General features: G+C 49.1%; 5 protein-coding genes across 5 annotated transcripts; 2 read left to right on the forward strand and 3 right to left on the reverse strand.

Moving 5' to 3' along the window:
- Nucleotides 1–971: 971 nt before the first annotated feature.
- HER10_EVM0001269 (uncharacterized protein) lies at nucleotides 972–6,436 on the reverse strand (the record flags this gene model as incomplete). Its single annotated transcript, XM_035471024.1, has 19 exons — nucleotides 972–1,478; nucleotides 1,548–1,728; nucleotides 1,798–1,878; nucleotides 1,934–2,059; nucleotides 2,179–2,486; nucleotides 2,545–2,729; nucleotides 2,778–2,842; nucleotides 2,893–2,943; nucleotides 2,996–3,067; nucleotides 3,121–3,319; nucleotides 3,380–3,622; nucleotides 3,682–3,844; nucleotides 4,017–4,699; nucleotides 4,759–4,792; nucleotides 4,835–4,992; nucleotides 5,062–5,341; nucleotides 5,402–5,625; nucleotides 5,704–6,241; nucleotides 6,305–6,436. The coding sequence occupies 19 exons, from the start codon at nucleotides 6,434–6,436 to the stop codon at nucleotides 972–974; spliced, it is 4,230 nt and encodes a 1,409-aa protein (XP_035336881.1).
- A 1,515-nt stretch (nucleotides 6,437–7,951) lies between these two features.
- HER10_EVM0003077 (uncharacterized protein) lies at nucleotides 7,952–12,231 on the reverse strand (the record flags this gene model as incomplete). Its single annotated transcript, XM_035472763.1, has 5 exons — nucleotides 7,952–7,973; nucleotides 9,654–10,378; nucleotides 10,478–10,703; nucleotides 10,799–11,847; nucleotides 11,893–12,231. 5 exons carry the CDS (start codon nucleotides 12,229–12,231, stop codon nucleotides 7,952–7,954), a joined length of 2,361 nt encoding a protein of 786 aa, XP_035337022.1.
- Nucleotides 12,232–13,429: 1,198 nt separating this feature from the next.
- HER10_EVM0008334 (uncharacterized protein) lies at nucleotides 13,430–15,271 on the reverse strand (the record flags this gene model as incomplete). Its single annotated transcript, XM_035477861.1, has 1 exon — nucleotides 13,430–15,271. One exon carries the CDS (start codon nucleotides 15,269–15,271, stop codon nucleotides 13,430–13,432), a length of 1,842 nt encoding a protein of 613 aa, XP_035337436.1.
- Nucleotides 15,272–15,792: 521 nt separating this feature from the next.
- On the forward strand, nucleotides 15,793–16,467 carry HER10_EVM0001994 (uncharacterized protein; the record flags this gene model as incomplete). Its single annotated transcript, XM_035471725.1, has 1 exon — nucleotides 15,793–16,467. One exon carries the CDS (start codon nucleotides 15,793–15,795, stop codon nucleotides 16,465–16,467), a length of 675 nt encoding a protein of 224 aa, XP_035336937.1.
- Nucleotides 16,468–19,055: 2,588 nt separating this feature from the next.
- On the forward strand, nucleotides 19,056–19,675 carry HER10_EVM0010460 (uncharacterized protein; the record flags this gene model as incomplete). The annotated part of the gene is made up of 2 exons (XM_035479919.1): nucleotides 19,056–19,119; nucleotides 19,167–19,675. The coding sequence occupies 2 exons, from the start codon at nucleotides 19,056–19,058 to the stop codon at nucleotides 19,673–19,675; spliced, it is 573 nt and encodes a 190-aa protein (XP_035337628.1).
- Between the last annotated feature and the right edge of the window lie 4,274 nt (nucleotides 19,676–23,949).

Genomic DNA, 23,949 nt, shown 5'->3' on the forward strand with positions numbered 1-23,949 from the left:
CCCACAGACTATGCCCGAGGCTGAGGGCGAGGCTCGACTGTTGATTGTGGATGGGCATGGGAGTCATACGACAGACTTCATGTGGAATTGCTATATTAACAATATCCATTTACTGTTCTTACCACCACACCTCATGTCCTCCAGCCACTTGACCAGTCTGTCTTCAGCCCTGTTAAGTCAGCCTATCGGAAGGAGCTCGGTTACTTGTCTCAATGGAACGACTCTACCATTATAGGTAAAAGGAACTTCCTGGACTGTTACCAGAAGGCTCGACTTGCTGGTCTATCAGTCTCGAACATCAGAAGTGGTTGGAAGTGGACTGGTCTACACCTGTAGCGATGGTTAAGCCCCTGATGAACCCTATGGTATTACCTGAGCCTTCTGCTAAGCCCACCACCCAAACCAACCAGTCGGGGCAAAAGCGATGCCATAATGGTCAACAAACTACCCTGTTGAGCCATGGGATTCTGCTTCCTCTGCAGTGGTCTGGTCGACACCCAGGAAGCTGGCAGAGCTCAGCGGTCAACTGCACTTATACACCCAACTCGACAATGATACCAGCACTCAACGGCTGCTGTTCAGGAAGGTGAAAAAAGGCTTCACAGAGCAGGCCTGGCAACTGGCAGCTGCCCAGCAGCAGCTGGCTCACCTGAGGGCTCAAGTTACCAACGCTGCAGTTAGGAAGAGGAAGACTGTTCAGATCGATCCCAACACGAAGTTTGCGAACATCAGGGATATCCATCGGGCTCAAATCGAAGCGGGTGAAAAGGAGGTTATTACGGCTGAATCCAGCGACTCTGAATGCCCTAGTGAGGCTGGCAGTTGTATTGTAGTGGGTGTGGTTGAGGATCAATAGTTAATAGTAATGAGGAGGTTGGGTTGTGATCCCATCGTTTTTGTGGGTGCCAGAAACAGGGGGGTGCCAGGAAGTGGGGGGTTTGACTTATTACCAAGGCTCGAGGAAGAAATTTTCACAGCTCCAAATCCCTCAATTCCATCAAGATTTCATCCATCTTCCCAAGTTTCTCTATCTTTCCTTCAGACAACACGGCCACAAAATTGCGGTCCGACTGTACACTTCGTGTCACACCACTCAGCCGATGTGTGATTCCAATAACCGTATGGCCTTTTCCAATGAACTCTTCATAGATAATTTCACGGATAGTACCTTCGGTCTCGGGATCAAGCGACGACGTGGCTTCGTCAAGAAGTAGAATTGGCATTGGCATGGTAGGTTCGCCTTGAGACCGAAGGCTAGGCAGGGCATGTTCGCTCCGAAGGGCTTGTAGCCTAAGGATCGCCCTTGAAAGTGCGAATAACTGGGACTGACCGGTGGACATCTGGTTCAAAGACGAAATGGAGCTGTCGAGAATCTTGCGGACTTTTCTCGGCGGAGAGCCTCCGTCTTCGAAATGCGACCACATCTTAGTTCGTTTGAGAGCTGCCACAATATCTCTGTCTGATAGACAACCGGAAGGCTAGAGCGAGAAGCCCAGTTAGCATCGATTATCCTAATAGTCTGATCCTCCGGAGATTACTCTGCTTACGTCCAGATTAAACCGAAGACTAGCCTCGCCAAGAACGAAGGTGTCTTGGGTAACGGTGACGAAGCATCTTTGGCGGATCAAGCTTCGAGGCACTAGACTCAAATCGACCCCATCTATCTTGATGATACCAGACTGCAAATCCAAGAGCCGGAGAAGTGTAAGCAGCAGAGTGCTCTTTCCACTTCGGAAGGTGAGCAAGAGAGTCAGTCTCGACTAGGCATGAATCTAGGGGTAACGATGTGTAACACACCTGCCAGTACGACCACAAATCATCAGTTGATCACCAGAGGAGATATGTAGATCGATATTTTGCAATGCGATTGCGTCGGAGCTGGAAAAGTCACGTCAGTCTTTGAAAACTAGACTTATCGCGGTGAACGTCTTACTTGTAGGCGACAGTGACATTATCAAACTCGACGCGCCCAGCAGATGGCCAGTTATCGTTGGGAACAAAATCTTCATATGGCTTTTCCTCTTTTGGAGTATTGGCTTCCAGAGTTTTCAAACGAGATCTAAAATTTGGTCAACTAAGCACCGCAAATTGGGGCTGCCAACTGGGAGCGCGTGAAATGAGGTCCGAAGAAGATGAACGCAGTGAATGAGAAGACGGAAAGAAGTCCAAGAAGCTTACATAGCACCCAAAGATATCTCCATATTTGTCCAGGACGTTACAAGACCAAGCAAAGTGCTATTGGCGACGATCACGATATTCAGGGCCATGCCTATTTGACCAGCTGTTGTTGTCCCCTTGAGGAATATAGCGAGAGTGATTAGACCAGTCACTATCCCAGCAATCATAAGGTCAAGGACGACCCCTAGCCACTGTTGGAGACAAAATAGAACGTATGCTGGTTGTTGGGATCTGTCGAGGGACTGAATGTTGCTAGTCTCGGCTTTCTTCTCCCAACCAAAAGCTCGGATTGTCGTAACACCTTCGACCTGTTTCATAATGATTAGTCTGAATCAAAGAATTTATATCGCCGAGGAGGTGTCATACCGATTCAAGAAAGCTTGAGTACACTGCTGACTGCGACTCGAGGTCCAATAACCGTAACTGTCGGGATGTCCGCAAGTAAATCTTCTGTATCAGGTAGATCGCAATCATACACAATGGAAGTGTTGTTGCCATCATTTTCTGTGCGCTAAAAAGCAAGCCAATCTGTACCAGAAGCTTAAAAATCTCTGTTGTCGTAAGCCAACATGTTGTTTAACAGTGATGTTGAGACTCACGATTTGAGATCGCCAGAACGGCAGGCGGAAGACTCTTGTCCACTAGTTGGATATCTTGGCTGAATCTGCTTCATTTCAGCACGCTGTATGCTACAAAAGCTTCGGACTCACCAACCTATTCAGAGTTGCACCGTTATCGGTAGTTGAGAAGTAAGACAATGGGGCCCTGACGCGTTGTAAGCATGAGTAAAGTACCAAGTCGGACGTTGCATACGAACCCGCTAATAGTCGAAAGAAGACGTCGATGGAGTTCGGCTCCTGACTTGGGGGCGATAAGAATATGAGTAGACCTATTTGATTCAGCAACCTAATCGACCCGCCTAGAGGTGACCACGACACTCACCACATTGACCCGTTAGTGGCAGTCCACGCCAGCAGGGATGAAATCAGGTAGCCCCCGATGTAGAACATTGTCTGTGAGACAGGTGCCTCGGTCCATTTTTGTAACCAGTATTGAGGAAAGGTGACAAACAATGAGTATGAAGCAGTGCAAAAGATGAGTAAAAGTAGGTTCCGGGGGCCAACGGCCTGTAGATAGTAACCTGTAGAACCATGAGCATGAGCTTGGACTAAACAGTATACTTGGAGATCAGCAAACTCACCATACAATGACATGTCACCAGTAGCCCTGGTGAGATCAGTGACAGCTTCATCTACCTTCAGGCTTTTGCTGCGCACTACATTGTCCATCTGGACATGTTGCTCGATAGTGTTCTTCTTACCCTCGTTGATCGTGAATTTGAGAACGTGCTTTTGGTCGTTGGTGAGGCCGTCCCATGTCCCTTCAAACGCGACTGAGCCGTTGTTGAGGAGAATCAAGCGATCAGCTAGGTGAAAGTGTGTCGCTGGACGAAATGAGTACGGAGACGGAGTAACGGGTGAGTCTGTGGAGTGATGAACTTGCCAGAGTTTGTCATGAGAAAGACAGTTACACCAGTCCTTTTGAAAAAGCCTCCAGGGCTTAGAAGATTCTTCACAATGCGGCTTTCGGTGCTACCATCAAGAGCGCTGAAACTGTCATCCAGGAGAACAAGTTCGCATCGAGCATAGATAGCACGAGCAAGAGCCTGCTGACCAGTTAGCACGGAGTTATGTAGGATCATCCTCTGGCGTCTGACAACATATTTGGACTACATTGAGCATAAGATTCCACCAATGACTCGATTGGATATGGCGCTAAACAACATCCACGCCTGTGGTTTCAATTCAGAAACAGAAACGATAAGAAACTCGACGTACCACTCTTTGTCTCTGCCCTCCTGAGAGGTTAAGGCCCCGGCTTCCGATCATCGTGTCGCTTCCCTTGGGCAGCACTGAAAGGTCCTCCTCAAGACAGCAAAGGCGGATGACTTGTTCATACCACTGCTCATCTGCCGTGGAGAAGCCAATGACGGCTTGCTTGAGAGTTCCGCTTGGGAGCCAAGGCAACTGTTCGCAGCAGCCGATACGCTTTGACGATATTGAGATTGATCCGCTGGCGATAGGTAGCTCCCCCATAAGAGACTTGAGAAGTGTTGTTTTCCCGCTTCCAACTGGACCAGAGCAAACAACAAGTGACCCTTGGGCAATGGTAAGATTGACATTTGTGAGAATCGGAGACATAGTGGGAGATTGGATGGCAACATTCTCGATACAAACGGCTAGTGGAGTTGTACCGAGGCCAGCTTTTGTCTGCTTCAACAGGGCTCGTTGATCTTGTCGGGGCGGTTGTAGTAAGTAGTCTTGGATTCTCTGGAAAGCCGCCAGAGACCCGACTGCTTGTGGCACAATCGACATGATCATATTTGCCGGATGTGTTATTAAACCGAGCAGTGCAGTCGTCGTGAAAGCGGTCTCCGTATCAAGTACTGAACCCCGGAAGCTTGCGACGAGGACGAAAAGTACGAAGGTGACGATCGGAGAAAATATTCCGAGAGCATTTGCTAGTTGGGTCAGATAAAGAGGTCTCTCCGAGATGCTGGGTGTTTCCTTGAGGACATACCGCTTGCATTGTATGCGACCATCATCCACCGCACCTTTTTAGCTGTGCTTAGCTCCTGATTACGCAAGCCTTGAACCAGAGATTCCGTGTAGGAAGATATTCCGAGCATTTTCAAACTTTTCATTGATGCAAGCATCGAAGTGGTCATGGCGAGCCTTTTTTGCGTTGCTTCAGTCCAAGCTTTCTGCTTACTTTGAAGATTCTTTGCAAGATATCGACTCATTCGAGAACAGACTTGAACAACAGTCAGGTACTGTTCTCTCTTACGGCCCAGTCTGCCTGCGGGATATTGAAGTGACTTACAAAAGATGATGATATATGGCACTAGACACACCCATCCGACCTCGCGGGCTAGCATCGTTGTACCCAATAAAACTTCAATGACTTGCGCCCAAGTCTCGTGGAACATAGAAGCGGCTTGTCCTACACTTTCAGCGTCGGTACTCATCAATGTGACCGGCCTGCCGTCGTCATGGCCTGTTGACTGTTGAGTGAAGGATTTGTTGTTGATCAGCCCAACAACGGCACCTCGGATCATGACCTTCAGGCGATTCAAGAGGTGAAAATAGACCGCTCGAGCTACCTGTCATCTCCATCAGCAATCCAGACTCCGGTGTGAACAAGTCAGAATGAGCAAGCCTACCGCCAAACCGACATATATCGCAACAGCCATCAAAACTACCACATAGCCCGTGTCTGCGGACTGCGTCGATGAACGGCTCAAAACCCGGATTGCAGTAGTGATGAGTATGGGCTGGGCGTAACGGAAAATGATCAGAAAAAGCCTAGGGATCACTGGGGCGAGGAAATGCGGCAACATGCTCCGAGCGAGCACTTTGGGCAACGTTGTTCTCCCCTCTGGCTTTGCTGAGATGTGTTTTGATATGTCAGAATTGGCTCTTCATGAGACAAGGCGATGCGCCAAGGAGCAGATTATGAACCAACCTCTCTGATCCCAGGCCTGCAAGGCCTGCTGGCGTAGCAGCTTTGAGGATAACTCCTGGCACAGTGGAGGCAGATTCTCCCCGGTAAGAACATGGCGATTTCCCTGCGCCAAGATAGGGTTGATCCACCAGAAGAAGACTCTGTCCAGAATGTTGGCTACCTCTTCCGGTGACCATTGAGTTTGGGAAGAGCCCCTCTGGATCGGCCTCTTCCGGCGGCACTCAATGAATAGAAGTGCGGCTTTGACGCAAGGGATCGCGATTCGTGGTGAAATTAAAATGACGGCCGTATTCCTATACTCGGTGTCGCTGAACATAGCCAGGTCGCATCCCCAGGATACGAGTATGTAGACGATTCCAAGGTCGGATGGCTTGAGGGAGCGATTGTGTTCAAAGACCAGCAATGGGCCTAAACCTAAGCAAGCCGAGAAAGAAGCAACAGCAGAGAAAAGCTGGAGTTTGTTATCATTCCTGGAAGGCGAAAATGTGGCCGTTGTGACAACGGCCAATTGAAGCATGCTCAGCACAAGGGCGATTATCTGCGAGCCGTGTCAGTCGCTACTTCCGAAAAGGATATGTGTCCTTGGCCACGCCCTACACACCAGTTTGTTCAGGCCACGATGCTCAGAAGATACTTTCCGCGCTTCGCCGCGTAGTTGCATTAGCCTAAGCGGGAGCAAGGTCAAGAATAAAGCTGAAGTCGCGATGGAGACGACTTGTAACATTGATTCCATGATGGCCGCTGCTATCCCAACCCGAGCCTAGCCTTCAGAAATCTGCTTTGGACAATGTAACGAGTATAGAACTGCTTCAGCTGCTGCAGGCTAGTCAGATTCACTGCAAAAAATGCAAAGAATGAAAGGGGGAATCGGAGAGGTAGTGAGAACACGAAGATGATCTCGGCCTTTGCTGACAAGATATGAGGTCTATAATTGTCGACCCTGCCTTTATGGAAAAGACCAAGAGGGCTGGATCAGCGTCTAAACAGTGACTCCAGGACGACAACCGACGGCCTGAGATTTGCGGCGCAGTTCAACGCCGACTGGTGCGGGAAAAGCAAGCCGCTGGATGTAAGGAGGAATGCAAGGAGGCACCCAGGCCGCCGCAACCTGCAACTCAGACGCCAAGCAGGCCGGGGCAAAGGCAGCTAAATGGACATGGTTGATGCTGCAAGCTTACTTCTTTTTCTCCTGCCTTATTAGGCTTTCTGGGGCCTGCAGACTGTTGCGTAGTCGGGGTATGTGGATCTACACGGATAATCTTGCATAAGTAAGGTGCTTTTTGCGGAGAATGTACCCGCGTCCCGTCTTCCACCCGCCCGCCCGTCGCCACCGATGTTGGAATGGTGATTAGGAGTACGATGGCACAGGGTCCTATGGAATGGTGTGCTTCTTGAGAAAGGAAATTCCGGCGATAGTATCGGCAATCCCGTCGGCTAGAGCTTAGGGGAAGGCGTTCCAGACGTTGACGGTGATGCGGCGCAGCCGTATGATATCTTAATGCTGCAAAGTGGCACAGAACGGCCGACAACGTCGGAAAGGGTATTTGCCAAGAGCTTCAAAACAGCACGATACTGTCATAGATAAGCCCGGCATGTTGCCTTCGAACACCCTACATCTCTCAAATTCACGGTGCGATTTATTATGATCCCCACAGAAACATGGAAGGCCAGGATCAAAGAGAAAGGCGAAAACTGCAAAATCGCATTGCGCAAAGACGTTTCAGTGAGTAGGACATGTTCCACGACAATATCACCATCAAACAACGGTACATCAGCATGCTCACTGAAGGCAGGAAGTAGAAAGAAAGGGGGCGAAACCGCATTCTTACAGGCGGACCTAGAAATTACGGAGAGCGGGAGAGAGAACCCAAAAGTTCGTGAAGCCACTTTTGACCAGCCAAAAGCGCCGATCGGCACCGTCTCATCCGACTTCCACGGGATTGGCGGTGAAGTTGACTTCAATACAATGTTAATAGATGAAGCCACTGACGACCTATTTGCTGGCCTGTCGGAGGCCTTCGTTTCGAAGCCATGGCTGAAGTCCTCGTACATTTCGCCGCCTCCAAGTGAGGAATCCGATCGAGTAAACGTGTGGAAGGTAGATGATTCACTTGGAAGCCTGGTCAATGCTACCGCCCGTGTGAGCATGGACTCAACAAACCGCCAGAACAACACGCTGGAGGATAAGTTGACGATGGCTGAATGCTCAAAATCCCCGAGTGCTCTCAACGTAGGAAAGGCGACTGCGCTAAGCGGCCCGCGTCCGATAGCTGCGTCTGAGCCGCTATACACGACCACCGGCTGTTCACCAGCAATACGTTACTCTGAGGGTTCCTCTCAGGTGGGCAAACTCTCTATTACTGCACGATCGCACTGTTTTCGATGGTAGAGCAGAATCTGACAACATATTCACCAGCAGAAAGCAAATCCTATCCACCAAGACAATCAGAGAAGCCTGAGCGCCGGCACGAACAACGATCGAGCGGGGTGTTGCGTAGCACACAAGGCCGAATCAATGGTAGCGGACCTACAGAGGCTTTACAATTACGGCTTATATTTTGGGTTCTTTGAGACTGAAGATGATGAGGTCGAGGATTGCCTGGGTTTCCTCAAGGCTAAGCTGAAGGAGATGGCTCAATGTCCAAGCGGAAATGCGGTTCACTCGAGCCTCAGCAACAGCGATGTTGGTTAAAAGCTATCTAGGGGAGCAAGAACAGGACATGCATATATGGTGGCGTCAAATATTTGAGATTGCCTGTAACCACTGTTTATGGCAATACTAGAGGCGGCATAACGGCATCCCACGTATCACATCCATCATGAATGTGAATTTGAGAATAGCAAAAATGGAGTTGATTTTTTCCCCGCAAATGATGAATTCTTCAGCTCGGGAGCAGACTGTGGAAACGCAATGCTGGAGAAGTCGACACGGACGGTATTGGCACCCCACTATCCATTTCTCAGTATCGGTAGTGGTAGTTATCCGTGTTCCTGATCAATTTGGATCAATCCTCGGCCGAACAGCAGGAACAGAAGATGGGCCGGGGGTACTTTTGGTACTAGGCCAATCGTACGATATAGGTTTCTTGGCGAGACATGCAAAGCCTCAATACACCATTAAATGAGTATCGCCGCTCATCAATGGAATCGGGTCCTATTGGCTGTAGTTGAATAAAACTGCGAAAGGAGAGAAATATCCACTTGCATCCGCAAAAGTCTGGAGTGGGCGGTAGGTAGCATTCGCGCCAACATGCGGACAGGGAGACAGGGGCACTTTCACTTGCGGCCTGGGCCGAGCCAGGGACCTTGCCAACAACATAAATGCGGAGAGAAAGATTGGCTGGGGGAACGAGCAAGAGTCGCATTGCACCCCACCGATGCACTGCGGCGGCGCTGACAAGTTGCAGTCACCAACAGACTCACCGCAATCGCTTCCGAACCCACCGATAACAGGAACCTCCTGTAATATCGCCTGACATCCAACTTCTCAGCCTTGGCGTTGGAAACACGCGGTTTCACCGCGAATTACACTGTCACTGTCAACAAGTCTCCCCCGCAAGGCCCCAATTGCAATCTCAGTATTCGTGTGCGTGACCACCGCGGGACTATCTTATCTATTGACAAATTTTATAGACAACCACCAAAGATACGTAGCTGATAAAGAGGTAGAGTCATTGTTAGTAATTTCCTTGTGTCTAACACCCAGACTCCTCCGAACGGGCTATGCGGACATTCATGTCAGAAGAACAAGACATTGACATCGGCCAGTCCGATTCAGCTCATATCACATTTACTCATTGCCACCTCGCGAATGTTGATCTTGACATTTCCCGCCTCGTCGTGATTGAAGTTTCCCTTTATCATGATGAATTATCTAGGCCCTCTAGTTTTCCGCAGACATGAAATGGTTGGCTTGGAATGTCCATGACCGGAGCGCCTCTGCATTCAACTCGGCTACTTGCGAGTACCTCAGTGTTCTGGCCATAGGAGATCGGGGATGACGCAGGCGAAGAGGTCCTTGGCGAATTTCATCACTCTTCTCCATAGCCACTTTGTTCTTGATGGCGCCAAAAGCACATCTGCCTCCCTTGAAAGCGGCCGTCGCCGCAGCCTTCCAGATACTCCGGACATCTTGATGCATCTCGGCCTGCCAATAGAGACGGCAATCAGCGTTCTCAGCCACGAATTGAGCCGGCATACCGTCTTCCCAGTTCTGACGTAATATCTCATCCTTGACGTTGATGCTCGTAGAAGAAGCGCGAGATTCAACGTATGTGGTCAAGCGGTTCAACTCTGCGAGCAGAGTACTGTCATTGGTCGCATCCTTTGCGATCTGAGCGTAGGCAAATACGCTCTTGAATGAATAGGCTTGTGAGCCTTTGACCCCGCCGACCCCTTGGATCGTGCTCTTTGTTTCGGGACGTCCACCTAAGGCAATGCTTTGGACCCCCGCGTCCCATTTCATGAACTGGGAGAATAAGGAACACGTTGAGGCGCAAACACCATCGAAGAGGAGGACTATATTCTCGGGTCCGCCAAATGGTCGAGTAACATTCTTTCTTTCTCCGTATCCCGTGATCTGATAACCGATACCAAATGTGTCGTTGACAGTCGAGAGCGGATTATCAAAATCCCACTGTAAGAGGTTTGTGAAGTTGTCACTCCTTTGTTCCTTCTGAAGGTTCAAGCGTCAGCCACGTCTCCTTGATGTTGCCCCTCCCCTCCCCCAGCCGCATGAGAAGTATAACACAACATAACTAGCATGGAAACTCACAGTGACAAACTTATCTTCATATGAGATGAACGTCTCTAGGTGCCTGTTGAGGTCGTGTCTCCAGTTGAAAACGCTTTCGCATTGTTGTATCAGCTTCTCAGTGGCCGTGTTGGGATCATATCCGTTACAGATCTCTGAGATTGCTTGGGATACGGCGGCGAAACCCGAAGAGTACCGCCAGCGCCCGGTGCCTTCTTGCACTATGTCTGGGAAGATTTGGCGAAATCTTCAGTGAATTCAGTATTCGTTTGTTGACCGGTGCGGGTTGACCAAATGTCAAGCAAAGTTCTGAAGGGGCTAGGAGAGGTAGAATGCACTTACGTATCATATCCCTGGAATATATAGCCGCCGTTATTGACCTGGAGATCAACCACAAGCTTGGTCTTGCCGTCACTAACAGCAGCAACGAAGAAAGCCTCGACGACGCTTTGGAATTCCGCAGGGCTTTTGGGGCCAAATGACAGCATGACGAGGACAGCCACATCTTCGAAACCTGCCTCATCAATGTAGTAACCCGAGACGATCGAGTCCTTGCTAGAGATGATTGGTTTGGGGTATCCTTTCACCGTAGTTGGTGATGACGATGGCAAGGAAGTGGATCGGGCGCTGGAAACCACAGTCTTGGATGTAGAGGAGGTCGTGGCGGGCGGACTTAAGGCGCCAGGGGCAAATCTTTCAAAAAATGTGCGGCCATCATATACTCCATTCAAGTCCCCCTTAAGTCTTGCAATATTTCGAAGCTCCAAAACCGTCCCATTCTCAAAGGTGAATGTGGTTGTCTCGCCGGGGTAGATATATCGTGTGCGGCCGCCTTGCTGGAAAGAGCCCACGCTATTGACAGCGGCCAATGCTTTCGACCAGAACATGGAGTTGTAGGCCGATTCAGCGTCTTGATTTGCCGTCACATCGAATATGTGGCTCTGAATGAATGTTGATGCATCAACACCATTAATGAGCGACACTGCTGACGCGGTTGAGGGTGATGATGCAAAATCATCGTAGATTTTGATGACTGGCGCCGAGAAACCGTCCTCGCTGATCGAGATGATAGGAAATGGTCTGGCCCACTCCATAGCGTTGGTCAGGACATCTGGATTGACATACAAATGCCCGTCATGCGCAGCGCTTAGAACTTCGACGAACAAGTCATGCTGCCATGAATATTCGTTGAGATATTCATCAGCCTCGAGCCTCTGGCGGATGTTGTCGAGTGCGTCGAAGACATCATGGGGTGGAAAGAAATATTCCGGCGGCGGTTCTTTGATGAAGGCAAGATTTGATTGCCATTCGAGATAGGGCACGAGCTCGTCGACAAATTTGAGAGCGCCGGACTTGTTGAGTGGTACTGAGGTGATGCAATCATACGCGAGCTTAGCGTCAATAGTCGGTCGCGATGTCGTGGAAATTTGAGTCACCCAAGTTGCGCTTACAACCGAGCATGCTGTTGAAGATTCGCGCAAGGTGGGAACAGCCGGACGTTGCGTGACGCAAGAACAGGCTCTAAGGATTTCAGAGTTGACATGTTCAACTTCATCGGCATGACAGGCGTCAAGCACAATTTGTGGGACCAATGAGAGCGGGTCGGGGTTCTTTGCGAAAGTGGTGCAAAAATCGTTGAGAGACTCTTCTTGATGTGGGAGGAGGGCTGAACTGTAGCTGGCAAGACAATGGTCAACTGCGCAGTCTGTTCCTTTCGCGGTGTTGGTTGCAAGACTCAGCATGAGGATGCGAGCCTCTGTGGAGCGAAGCTTCATGATTTCTCCTTTAGACTTCAATAAGATTCAAACAGGTCCAATTGTCGCAACATGAATTAGGCCAGCTTCCGAGACGGCTCGCAGCCCATACTTTACCTTGCAATCAACGGGACACAGCTGGTGACTTGGAAGATGATCCACATATGCTGCTGATGTATGCTGACCTGCATGCTGACATGCCGCCTGCGGTCATTTGTTTTTTGCGTGGCATTTTACTGACTTTCACGGCCCCATGCCGTGGCAGGGACTCCAAAGCTTGGTCCAACTGATTGAGTTTCTCGTTCTGTCCGGTATGACATGTTTAATCCAAGATAAAGAGTGGTGCCTTGAAGGGATGGAGATCATGACTCCATCAGGCTTCCTATTGATCGGAGAACAGGAATGATTACATGGAATTTACAAGCCCCTGGAGTTACATTAACAGGGGTGCAATGCTATAGTGGCAATGTTCGAGAGCCGAAAGCTCCATGTATTCCCATAGATGCTTTGTCTGCATGCAGGATAATTACCCGAGTGAGAACCGCTGGAAATTTACAGTCATTGGGTTGAGGCACAATCAACCTCATATGGGTTGATTAAAGGCGCGGTACCTAGATGGAGATTGCAATACAGGATCTGTCGCCGCATAGTTGATGAGAATTAAGACTATGGTTTCTTAATGACTAGTGTAAAATTGGAGGAGGAATAGTGTTGGTATCCCTATCACAGGGTAATTGATTCAAATTGTGGGTTGACGAAGAGGTCAATTGGAATAATAACTTCTGTGTAAGGTGAATAAGAACTGGAGGTTTCAGCCGTAGGTTGGGCAGGCCGCGATTATCGAAGTAAGTATGGACCGCAAGTGGTCCCTGCGCGGTCCTTGCCTCAAGGTCGAATCAGACTTCCAATCCGACAGATAGAGACAATAATGGGAGCATAGACATCTGGGTGAGCACTCGACGGAGACAGGCCTGGAGCAACAACTACCTTCAACGGCAGTAGTATGTATTCAAAAGTTCTGCAGTCGACATTTCACATTTTGTGCTTATTTATTGAGAAGAATCGCAAGCTGCTTAATTTGACATCTATTGACCATCCCAAAACTCTAGGCACGACATCCACGATCAATTTCTCAAGTGCACTGCCAAATTCAACTGGCGGGAGTAAAGAAATGCCGCAGGCATTCATACACGACCTTTGCCAAACGACTAACAAATGCTTAGACATTAGCTTCCTTCTCGATCACCAGGACGCAAGCAATGTACGCCCTCAAGAAATCGACGGAAAGCGCGGCAACGATCTGCCCCAAAGACAGTTCAAGCAATGGGATTGCCTGAGAGATTGCCAAGAATAGAAAGAGATTCGTGGTCACATATGTCTCAACCTTTTCACAGCGTGTGATGGATTCACCCAGATCGATAACGAGCTGATGAGTCGAGACCAATTGTTGCTGTTCCTTGGTGCCAGTCGCAGCACCAAAATCAAGTTTGGGAAACCCCTGTCGCACCAGGCTGGCTATCTTGCTGGCTTGGTGTTGAAGGATCTTTGGTTCCAGCACGTCTTCTGGTGAGAATTTGTGCGCCTCCACAGCCGGTAACCATGCGACCAAAGCCTGCAAGAGCATTTCCTTCGACATAGTCCAGACACCCTTTCGCGCTAGCTTTCGTATCTCTTCGTGGCCATCTTTGTATATAATGAGATCCAAAAGACCGTGTTTGTCGTAAGCCATAGCGCTAGCAAGTTTCTCGATCAAGAGGGACCGGCAGATCAGATTGTCTGCGAAGGAAATATAGTTGCCCTCCTTGAACTTCAGCTGAGTCGAGAAAGGGGCGTTGACCACAATTTCCCGCCAGAGGCTAAGACGCTCACCGGACAGGGAGAAGTCCACCGCATCTACCAAGACTGAATGATGGTCATCGTTGAGCATATCCGATATCTTGACTTCGATGACTGATGCTTGAGCACCAATTAGGGAGCAGAATGCCCCATCTTGGGCACCATCCTGATGGCCCAAGAGAATATCTGCGACAGATCCGGGGCTGTCATCAATAGATGAGCCCACAAGTGCGCCTGGATGATCTGAAGAAAGATGGAAGGCAGTGATGACGCAACTTCTAGTGTTTCCAGCCTTGTTGCGATATCGATGGTGTACCAAAGAGCCTGCGTTGAAGACCACAGTAATTGGCTGATCGGGATATTCCACTTCGATCACTGTTGGTTCCCGCCCGGTAATAGCTTGCTGGAACTCGAAAACAGAAGCGATGCTCTCGTTTGTTATAAACAGACTATCATTTTCTGTTGACCAAGGCTGGGATTGGTCATTCACCCGCACGAAGCGGTTCCCCTTTTGCGTTCCAGGCAGATAGGTAAAGTTCTGACCAGCGGGGCCTTTCACCTGGCCTTTCTCCCAGCCGAGAAGGATCTTATACTCCTCTACAAATGGGGAGTTATCGACATGGAGCATGTTGTCTTGGGCGTTGACTGAGATTGGCTGGGTGTCCTTGCCACGGGCATCGGTCATTCGGACTGGACCGCCCATGGCATAAGACAGCAGGCTGATGAGAAGGGGATGAATGACAGCATCGTTATACGCCGGATTTTTCAGAAATTCAGGGTGCGCAATAAGGTTGGAGAAGGAATGAAGGAACGCATGGGTTCCTGAGCCACTCATTATGTCGGTGAAGTCGTCAATGAGCTTCTGGAAGGCGGCGGCGTCGATCAATCCAGCAAACACAGCGCACCCGTCGCGCTGAAGAATTTCAACAAGCCTGATGAAGTGGGCCTCTGTAGTTTCATTCGCCCAGCCCTTTCTCAGTTCTCTTAATAGACTCTTCCGAAATGCGTTTTTGGAGTTTGCATCTGGGCCACCGCGAAATTCGTTGGCCTGAAGGCTGAGGCGCGGGGCAGAAGACTTGGAGAGGATCGATGCGATCAGGTCAGCCCTCTCACTAGCTGTGATTGCCATTGAGAGCTGGATAGGCACAAGATCTTCAGTCAAAGGCGGCGCATGTCCCCCCCCTTGACTGAATTCACTTTGCTCTCTTCGTTGGATTGCTTTCATGTTGCTGGTTGATGTTTTTTGCACCGGACAGCTGTAGGAAGATAGGTAGAACTGCTAACAAGAATGTAGTCGGCTGCTCAAAAAGGGTCAGAGTGCAAAGCGGAACTATACTGTTCCCTCTTCTAAGATTGAGGCCACTCCGGCCTAGGACTATTTAATTTTGAAGCGTTAGTGAGGATTACCATGGCGATCATAGCGACACCAGTGTAAGGCCCGGTATGTTAGGTTCCAGAAATTACTAACCCCCATTAGGAAAGTAAGCATGCAGTGCGCCCCACTGGGCTGTCAACGGTCCTGCATGCTGACAGTCATTCAACGAAGAGCTATTATGGTCAATTACCTGGGTAATCGGTGGCATTCGTTCACGGCGCTCTGGGGTAGATCGAGGTTCTTCCACGGTGTAAATTTCGGGGCCTTGGTCTCATCACCCCGATATCCCTCAAACACTCTTCTCATAGACTCAACCATTCGACAGTCTGCATTCAGTCTTACGGTCATCTTCGTCGCTGACTTAGTACACAATGAAACCGACAACGACGTACTCAAAACTCAACCAGAGAGAAGAAGAATCTTCTTGGATCTCAGACGACAAGGAATCCGAAGACTTAGAGACACGGAGTAGCAGATGGACGCGTCTCTGCGCCTACGCCCTGAGTATCGTGCTCGGGGGTATGACCTGCGGGGTCTTAGGCTACATTCTCCTGAATTTATCGACCCTGAGAACATCGCCGTCTACATCCGAGCTTCATTGCGGCAACTCATCCACGGAAGCTCGTGCCCTCGGGTGCGTATTCGATTTGCTCACCAACAACTGGATGCCCGAATACTGCTCCGACCCGGCCACTGATTCGGAATACCGAACATGGGTCATGGAGCCCCAGCGACATCTTGGGGCCTGGGCATTCTACTACGACAAAAACGCAGAGCATCAGGTGGCCTCGGAGGAAGAGCTGTCAAACCTTGTTGGAAGGCACGTATACACAACCACGGAGAATCACCTAGCACACTGCACGTTTGTTGCACGTCGGATGCATCGCCTCGCCATTGGCGAGATTACTGCTGTTGCTCACAACACTTTTGCGCATACAATGCATTGTACTTCGGCCATTCTCGACGCCATCAGTACTCCGGAACATCACTCGGCGCATCATGCAGGCTCCACGTTTGACGTTGGCATTGTCTCGTGCGCGGTGTAGGGAGCAACGTTGGCTTACTCGAGGATGGTAACTCTGTTATATTTTCGAACTTGGATTACTTCTTAGATCACATATCACTGTAATATAATTAGTTGCAAAGCCTTTTCTCATACATCTCTGATGCCCTCAGTGGGTGCATGCACGGCCGAGTCACGTAAATGCTGCTCAAGTATGAGAAGTGTATATATAGATGTGGAGCATGAAATTGGTATGATAAACCGCAGCAAGGTCAATGTCAATAGCCTAGCGCAAACATTGTTCATGAGATGTATTGTGGCCGCGTATCTTAGTGGTATGAAAGGACGTGGTCCAGCCCATCAGCCGTCTAACGTAAGCGGAAGAGCGGTTGGTACGCCTCAGGCCACCTTTCGGATCTATTTCTTCCCTCTGGCAGACTTCTCAGAGCCCAACAGAACTGACGAAGAGGTTGGCGAATAAGTGGCAAAAGAGTTTCACGTTTCAAAATAATGCAAGGAGTATAATTCATATGATATCTAGTGGATATGATAAGTAATGGGCTGACATCCAAATCGCCCCCGAATCGGAAGCAAATGCACCAATGAAGTTTCTACAGTCCATTGGAGAGTGATAGTTTTCAAAGTTGCCAAGCTGCTCAACTCGCTTCCAAACCCCTCTTGGAGTGGACCTTTTTGACCAGTTTATACCAGTAAATGAACGGTCCGCTGTGCGTAAGTTACCGACACCACACTCTACACCCATTCGCCTCAATAAGGACTCGTTCCTGTACTCGTCGCAGCGTTAGGCATTGCAAAAGTTATGCGGGGTCTGGCAACATCAGCCGAGACAGACATACCGGTCCATGGATGTACGAGAATTGGTCCAAATGGAGGAACAGTATTCTCTTCCAAGAATCTATTCAGCTTATCGCTGTTTGCGCAAACATGTGGAGCATGGTGGATATCCACGGGCAGCAAATCATCCTCATGCCATTCAAAAACCATGAGTGACATATCGGCATGACATAGTTCTGACTGACGAAGGCTGTACTAACATTAGCAAGTTACATACTAGATTGTTCCAGGCAGAGGGGCGCCATTTACATGTCGATGCAGTGATCTGAATTGAAGCATTAGAGTACGGTCGTTAATCATGATTATTCTCATACATCTGAGAGACTGACCAATATGTTCCGGTATAGGCTCCTCTGGCGTTGCTTTGAACTTATCGGCCATTTCCGGGTAATACTCTGGTAGCATGTACTGCCGAATGGTTTTCTGTGATTCATGTTGGAAGTGTAAGTTGACAACAATTGCCACAGAGGTATAAATATTGTTAGGAAACCAACCAGGCAATGCAGATTGTGCAAGAAACTGAATGTTCCCATGATTCCTCCTTCTGCATCCTGCCATTCCGTGAGAATGGTCTTAGATGACGTAGAGTTTCGCCATCCAGGTTTAGGAACCCTTACGGTGTAGTCTGTACCACATTGTCAATGATAAAGCAATCAAACGGGTATTCAGATGTACTTACTCCTCAAAGGATCAGCCCAGGCGTCATCTAATTCAGGCCGTGGTTTTCCTCGGAAAGGCCCGTGAACTCCAAACTTATCGTCAAACGACCGGAGTTCGAAATCAATGGCAGGAGCCACCCAATCTATTGCAACCTTAGCTCTCTGGAATTAGAATGGTATAAGGAATGTAGACCCATGAAGCCGGCACACTGACCTGCGTGGGGCAAATGAACGCCGTCCGAGGTTTCAGTCACGGAAGCGCTCTTGGGGGAGCTCATCATTAAAACGAGTCCAACATTGAGCAGCAGGACGAAGAAGTTGACAGCCAGAAGAGTCCAGCCAATCTGTCTCTGCTGGTTGGCTTTCCTCGACTCCTGTTTGTCCCGAAGGAATCCTTGTTCCGAATCATCGTCGTCCGAGTCAGAGTCAGGGCGTTTGTGATTTGAGAAAGAGTCTTTAATGCCAGACATTGCGGTTAGAACGGAAGCACTGTTGAAAGAATGTGTGTCGAAAGGAAATTGAGCTCAAGCTTCGGTGTGTTGGTCGTTGGTGGACTAAGAAGAAAGTACCTCAAGCTAGAGGCCATTTCTTTTTCCAGAAAAGAATGTTTTTGTTGGAGCGGAAAACATGCGCGAAGTTTTGGTATGTTCAGTGATGCATGGTGACCGGCGTTGCAGTTGGGTGTGGAAGGGCATGCAGTATTACACCTGAGCGTTGGAGAAATAGTAAGCAAGCGTTAGTCTCCAACTGTCGCAGGGGCAATACACTTTTCATGCAAGCTTACTATCTGTGCACTCAAACATATTGAGATTGTGTGGGGACGGCCTATCAACATTGTCAAGGCTAGTCGTCATATCGAGAGTGATGACAATCAGCAATACAATCTGCTGCTGATGTTTGCACAGGCAGATACATGTCAACCGACAATACAACGACTCATACCATCGGAAAATCAGTATTTAGATGTCTAAGTACTTGTCGAGAAATTTCATTCTTTTTGCAACTTCACAATCAGGTCAATCAAAGTCATCAAGATTGCTCTTTCTCGATCTACCTATTCTCATAACCTTCAGCTTCCCTTCAGCTTCGTAAAGTATCAAGCCATTCCTATTTCAAGATGCATTTCATCCAGACAATTTTGCCCCTCCTCATCCTGGGAGTGACTGCCTCTCCGACTCCAGGTACGTAAGGAACGATAGCTTGTAGATACAAAATCGCTGACAAAAAGAAGTCAACCTCAATAGCATCGCTAACGGACCTCGCGATTTGGGAGACGTCGCCAACAGCCCTCGCCGCGATTTGGGAGATGTCGCCAACAGCCCTCGCCGTGATCTTGGCGATGTTGCCAACAGCCCTCGCCGCGATTTAGGAGATGTCGCCAACAGCCCTCGCCGCGATTTGGGAGATGTCGCCAACAGCCCTCGCCGCGATTTGGGAGATGTCGCCAACAGCCCTCGCCGCGATTTGGGAGATGTCGCCAACAGCCCTCGCCGCGATTTGGGAGATGTCGCCAACAGCCCTCGCCGCGACCTCGGCGATGTTGCCAACAGCCCTCGTCGCGACCTCGGCGATGTTGCCAACAGCCCTCGTCGCGACCTCGGCGATGTTGCCAACAGCCCTCGCCGCGATTTGGGAGATGTCGCCAACAGCCCTCGTCGTGACCTCGGCGATGTTGCCAACAGCCCTCGAGATCTCGTTCACTTCAACCAAGCTGCTACGTCCGATGCTAAGAACTAGAACTGGTATCGGGCTATAAGTTCTTGTGTATCGATCAATGTGGTAGCAGGAAATTATCAGAAGAATTGCTGTTTAACCAGATCGAGCGGGTTGGGTCCCAGCGTTACTGGACCTATGTCAGCGCCTATACTACCTAGATAACAATCTATCGTGAAAATTGCTTTCGCAGGATGTTAGCGTTTCTGTCATCATTCGTCCATTGCCATACTTGCGGTGAAGAATCACGTGAACATTATCTTACTGGTAGAACATGGAATGAACCACGAGCTTGAATAAGCTTGAGTCATTGGGGAAATAACTACTAAAGGCTCACATAACTAAGATCAGTGACATAAAGGCGTCATAGACACTGTATGCGTTATCAAAACGTCACATCAATTCACTTACTACGTTAGATGCAAGATTCCTAGCCCTTTCTCTATTAACTTTGCTTCTCTCTGGATCCCAGCCAGCAAGCTGTGAAACTGGGACTCTGTATGAAATAGTATACAGATTGGTTCGCCTTCTACAAACGACCTGGGTTCACGATCCTTCATTGCTGGGCCGTCCCTTTTTCGCTCAACCACAGAAGATTCTGAATGCCTCATTCCACCGACATGCCCTAGACAGTCTGGTGTCGGCGATGCTACCGAACTGGTTTGGTGTACAATTTCAGACTTGAGAGATGTTTATTCAATGCTTTTTATGACAGATCATCCAAATACATAAAAGCATGGTAGCGAAATCATCAACGCCGAAACGCCGGATGAGGAGGTTTATCAAGTTCCCTTCATTCAGTCTTTGCTAGACGCCGCTTACAATAACATCATCTTTGTAGTGCGAACTAGTCTATTGCCCTTGACCAGGAAGCTGTCCTCCTGAGATCTGTACAAGAAGGCTGGTGCCGACTTTAATACTGCACCAAGGCGCGTTTCGTATACCTAGAGAGACAAGGACGGGGATGCATTCCAAAAGTGGATAATGGAGAGTAATGACGAACCGTTAGAAGGTACTATGAAAGTCATATACTTCAAATTGAATAGCACGATACCGGCGTACCAGCGTTGTGTAACGTAAAAAGATTTTCACATTATTTCAGTATGTAGAGCTAGCTGAATCACATTAGAGACGAGCTATGTCAAAATATTGTTGAAACCTCAGACAGAAAAAAACACCACCAAAAGCGATCTATTTATAGGTGACAAAACTATATTAGACCCAACACTTCCAGCCATCTCATGGGCTCTACTCTTCCTTGTGGAACTCTAAATAGAGCATGAATTAGAAATCGGTGTAGACCAGTATGGCCTATCAAAGTGGTTCTTTCTCTGCCAACCACTCGGTTCAATCAGTCGTCCGGTCGTCTCTTTTGGTAATGGAGTTCAGAGAGTTCCTTTTTGCTTTGGTAGGTGTCTGAAAACCGTGTTGTAGATGATTCTATCGTAATGTTGATATTGGGGACGCAAAACCTCACAACTGGAGTGAACTTGATATCCAAGAGCTGGTTGGTCGTTTGTTCAGGAAAATAGACCAGTACCACAGGAAGGTCGTGGCGGATCATGAGTCCGTATTCACTCACTCATCAAGTAAGATAATCCCCATGACCAAACATGATTCAAGTATTTCATATCACGCAGCTAGACCTTGGATATGGCCTTTTGTAACTCAAAATTGTATGAGTCGTATTTCTGCGTCAACGAAGCGGAGAAGCTGTCGTGGCGTGGAACTTCCCCCTGGGCGATGTGCCAAGGTGCTCGACGCAGAGCCTTTGTGGCTTTGGGACCCTGCTCTCTGCCAAGAGAACTCATTGCCCGCGCGCCCGCCTGGTGGGAGAGGATAAAGCTTGCGTTATATCACCATTGTCTCGTCGTCGGGATGCTCTATGATTGGACCCTGAACTTGGTGGCGGCAAATCAAGCCGGGCCTTTGGCCGAAACCCATTAATCAACCTTACGGCGCCGGCTACACTTTTCTCACCTCTACTATCTGATCCGAACTTTCCGTGGCAGCAAGCAATGCCGATCACGACCACGAGGGCAGATAAGTGCACGAGGTGCGTTTATCGTTGAAGCGTGTAAGCCCCGCCATTCAGAACTCTAAGTATGCTGTTCCCAGGAGGCCCCTAGTTTGACGTGAGTTTGTTTCGAGGCGCACCGACCGGCCGTTGATCGACACTGCCGAAATGCCAACCCGCATCGAACTTCCCGCTCGGCCTCTGCCAGAGTAGCTTCTGGCCGTTGGCATTCGTCCCGTTCTTAAACATGGGGAACTCTCCTAGTCAAGGTTTACAGGCGTGGCTACAGCACCAGTCGCACTACGGCCGGACCATTGACGGAACTGGGTGAGCCGGGAAGGTTTGCAAGAATCGAGCCAAGAGAGAGTTTTTTCTCCGATCTTGACTGTCGATCCGGAGGGACCCGTGGCTGGCTTGCTAGCGCGTCACCACACCACCGCGGGGTATATTGCGATCTTATGGTTCGTAGATCACTAATTATATGTCAATCAAATCGAAGACAAAGGGCGGAGCTTCAGCTGCCAAGACTCCGATTCAAGCCTCAATTGGGATAATACTCTTGGTTTGACTGCGCGACGACCCAATGTTCTCCAAGTGACAGTAGGGGCAAGATCACGAACAATATTCGTCGACGATCCGGGTCAGCTGTAAGTAGATACTTGACTACCCAGGCTTTGATGGTTCAGCGACACTGAGGTCTTCTTGCTGGTAACGCGTGAAATGTACGAGATGCTCTCTCTGAACCACAATGCCGAAGTCTCCCACTGGCAAGGTACATTTAAGACGATGTAATGGCGGCAGCACCCGCGCCTACAGCGATGGTGCGGTTCACTTCAAACGCGAAGAAACTCCAAAGGAATCCTGTCACGACACTGCGACGAAACACAACAGTTTACCAAGCTAAATCCTCTCTTCTGCCTTCCCAGCTAGTTCTTGACGACGGGATGTCGATTATTCAATAGCCTTGTTCATCAAGCATGCTCTCTTCGCGCGTGTCGCAGCTTGTGACCAATCACCGATAGCGGCTTGGCAAGAAGTTATTGTCACCGCCGCAAAGGCTAAGCTTCCGTTTCGGCGGTATGGTTAAGCTTTGCCTATCTCGCCGTCTCGAATACGAAACCGATCATGATGGCCAATCCCGTGTAACGGATCTGATTACTGGAGAGGCCGGGTCGGCCACTCAGGATCAGGTCGATGGAGATAACTTCTGGAAAACATGATGATGGGTAGCAAAGCTCCCAATCGGGCGTGACCAAACGCGGATTTTGAATTTTACGCAGCCCTCGCCAAGTAAAGCATAGCCGGCTCTCTATCGACGACCTGGGTACTAATTCTTCACATATAAATTTCCGTTCTTCCTCTCTCTCTCTAAGGTACCAGCAGTTCTTTCGTATCCACACATAAATCAGGCCCTACAACATATCATTGCTGCTCTTGTTCGAAATCAACAGTAAGGCAATTCCTTGTTCCTAATATCGTTTGATATTAACATCACGTCAGTGAACTTCAACTTCCTATTTTGGTTCTTCCTATTGGGTGCCACCAGCGTTTATGCAAGCACCTGTACCGTCGAACCACGGTCCAATTTTGATAGTCGTTTCGATTCAAGCTTCGCAAAGCAAGCAAAGCAGCAGTGCCGCAACGCCGGTGGGAACTCCAAGGGAGGCAACTCTGTGCGACAAGTCTGCGATTTCCGTGGCGATGCGCCCAGATCTATTCAACGGACGTCTCGCATTCAAGTTTCCTCAAACGGCCGTAGCACCAACGTCAACGTGAGATGGAATTGCAGGCGTTAACGGTAGCGCATGGTCATGGCACCATTTGGTGTCTCGAAAGAATGCGAAGGTTGTCTGACAGGCATGCTGAATCGGGGGGCAAGGAGTATCTGGATTGTGTAACTGGTGTTGACTTATTCCGAGCAGATGGAGAGCGAAAACCGATGATGATCATTTTCTTCATTGTTAGCAGTGCGTATCGATTCTTCGTCCTTTTGTCTCTGATCCAGGTTTTACCAAATACACAACATTGTTGAGACCCCAATATGCCGACACGTGATTTGCCCAAGTCTGTTTTACACTGGCTTGCTACTCAAGTGACGGCTTGGTTTCTTCTTGAGTGCTCGCAGCACAAGCCTGATAACTCAGTTTTCGAGGAGGTTTGTGTCATCCCTCAAGTTGAGTAAACTTCTAGTCATACCGGATTGAGGACAAGCATCGAAGTGTAATTCTCGAACTTGATGCACCCAGTGTAGGTGTTTGATTAAGGAAATGTTGGCGAACCG

Source organism: Colletotrichum scovillei (assembly GCF_011075155.1).
Source record: "Colletotrichum scovillei strain TJNH1 chromosome Unknown Contig00002, whole genome shotgun sequence".
Lineage (NCBI taxonomy): Eukaryota > Fungi > Ascomycota > Sordariomycetes > Glomerellales > Glomerellaceae > Colletotrichum > Colletotrichum scovillei.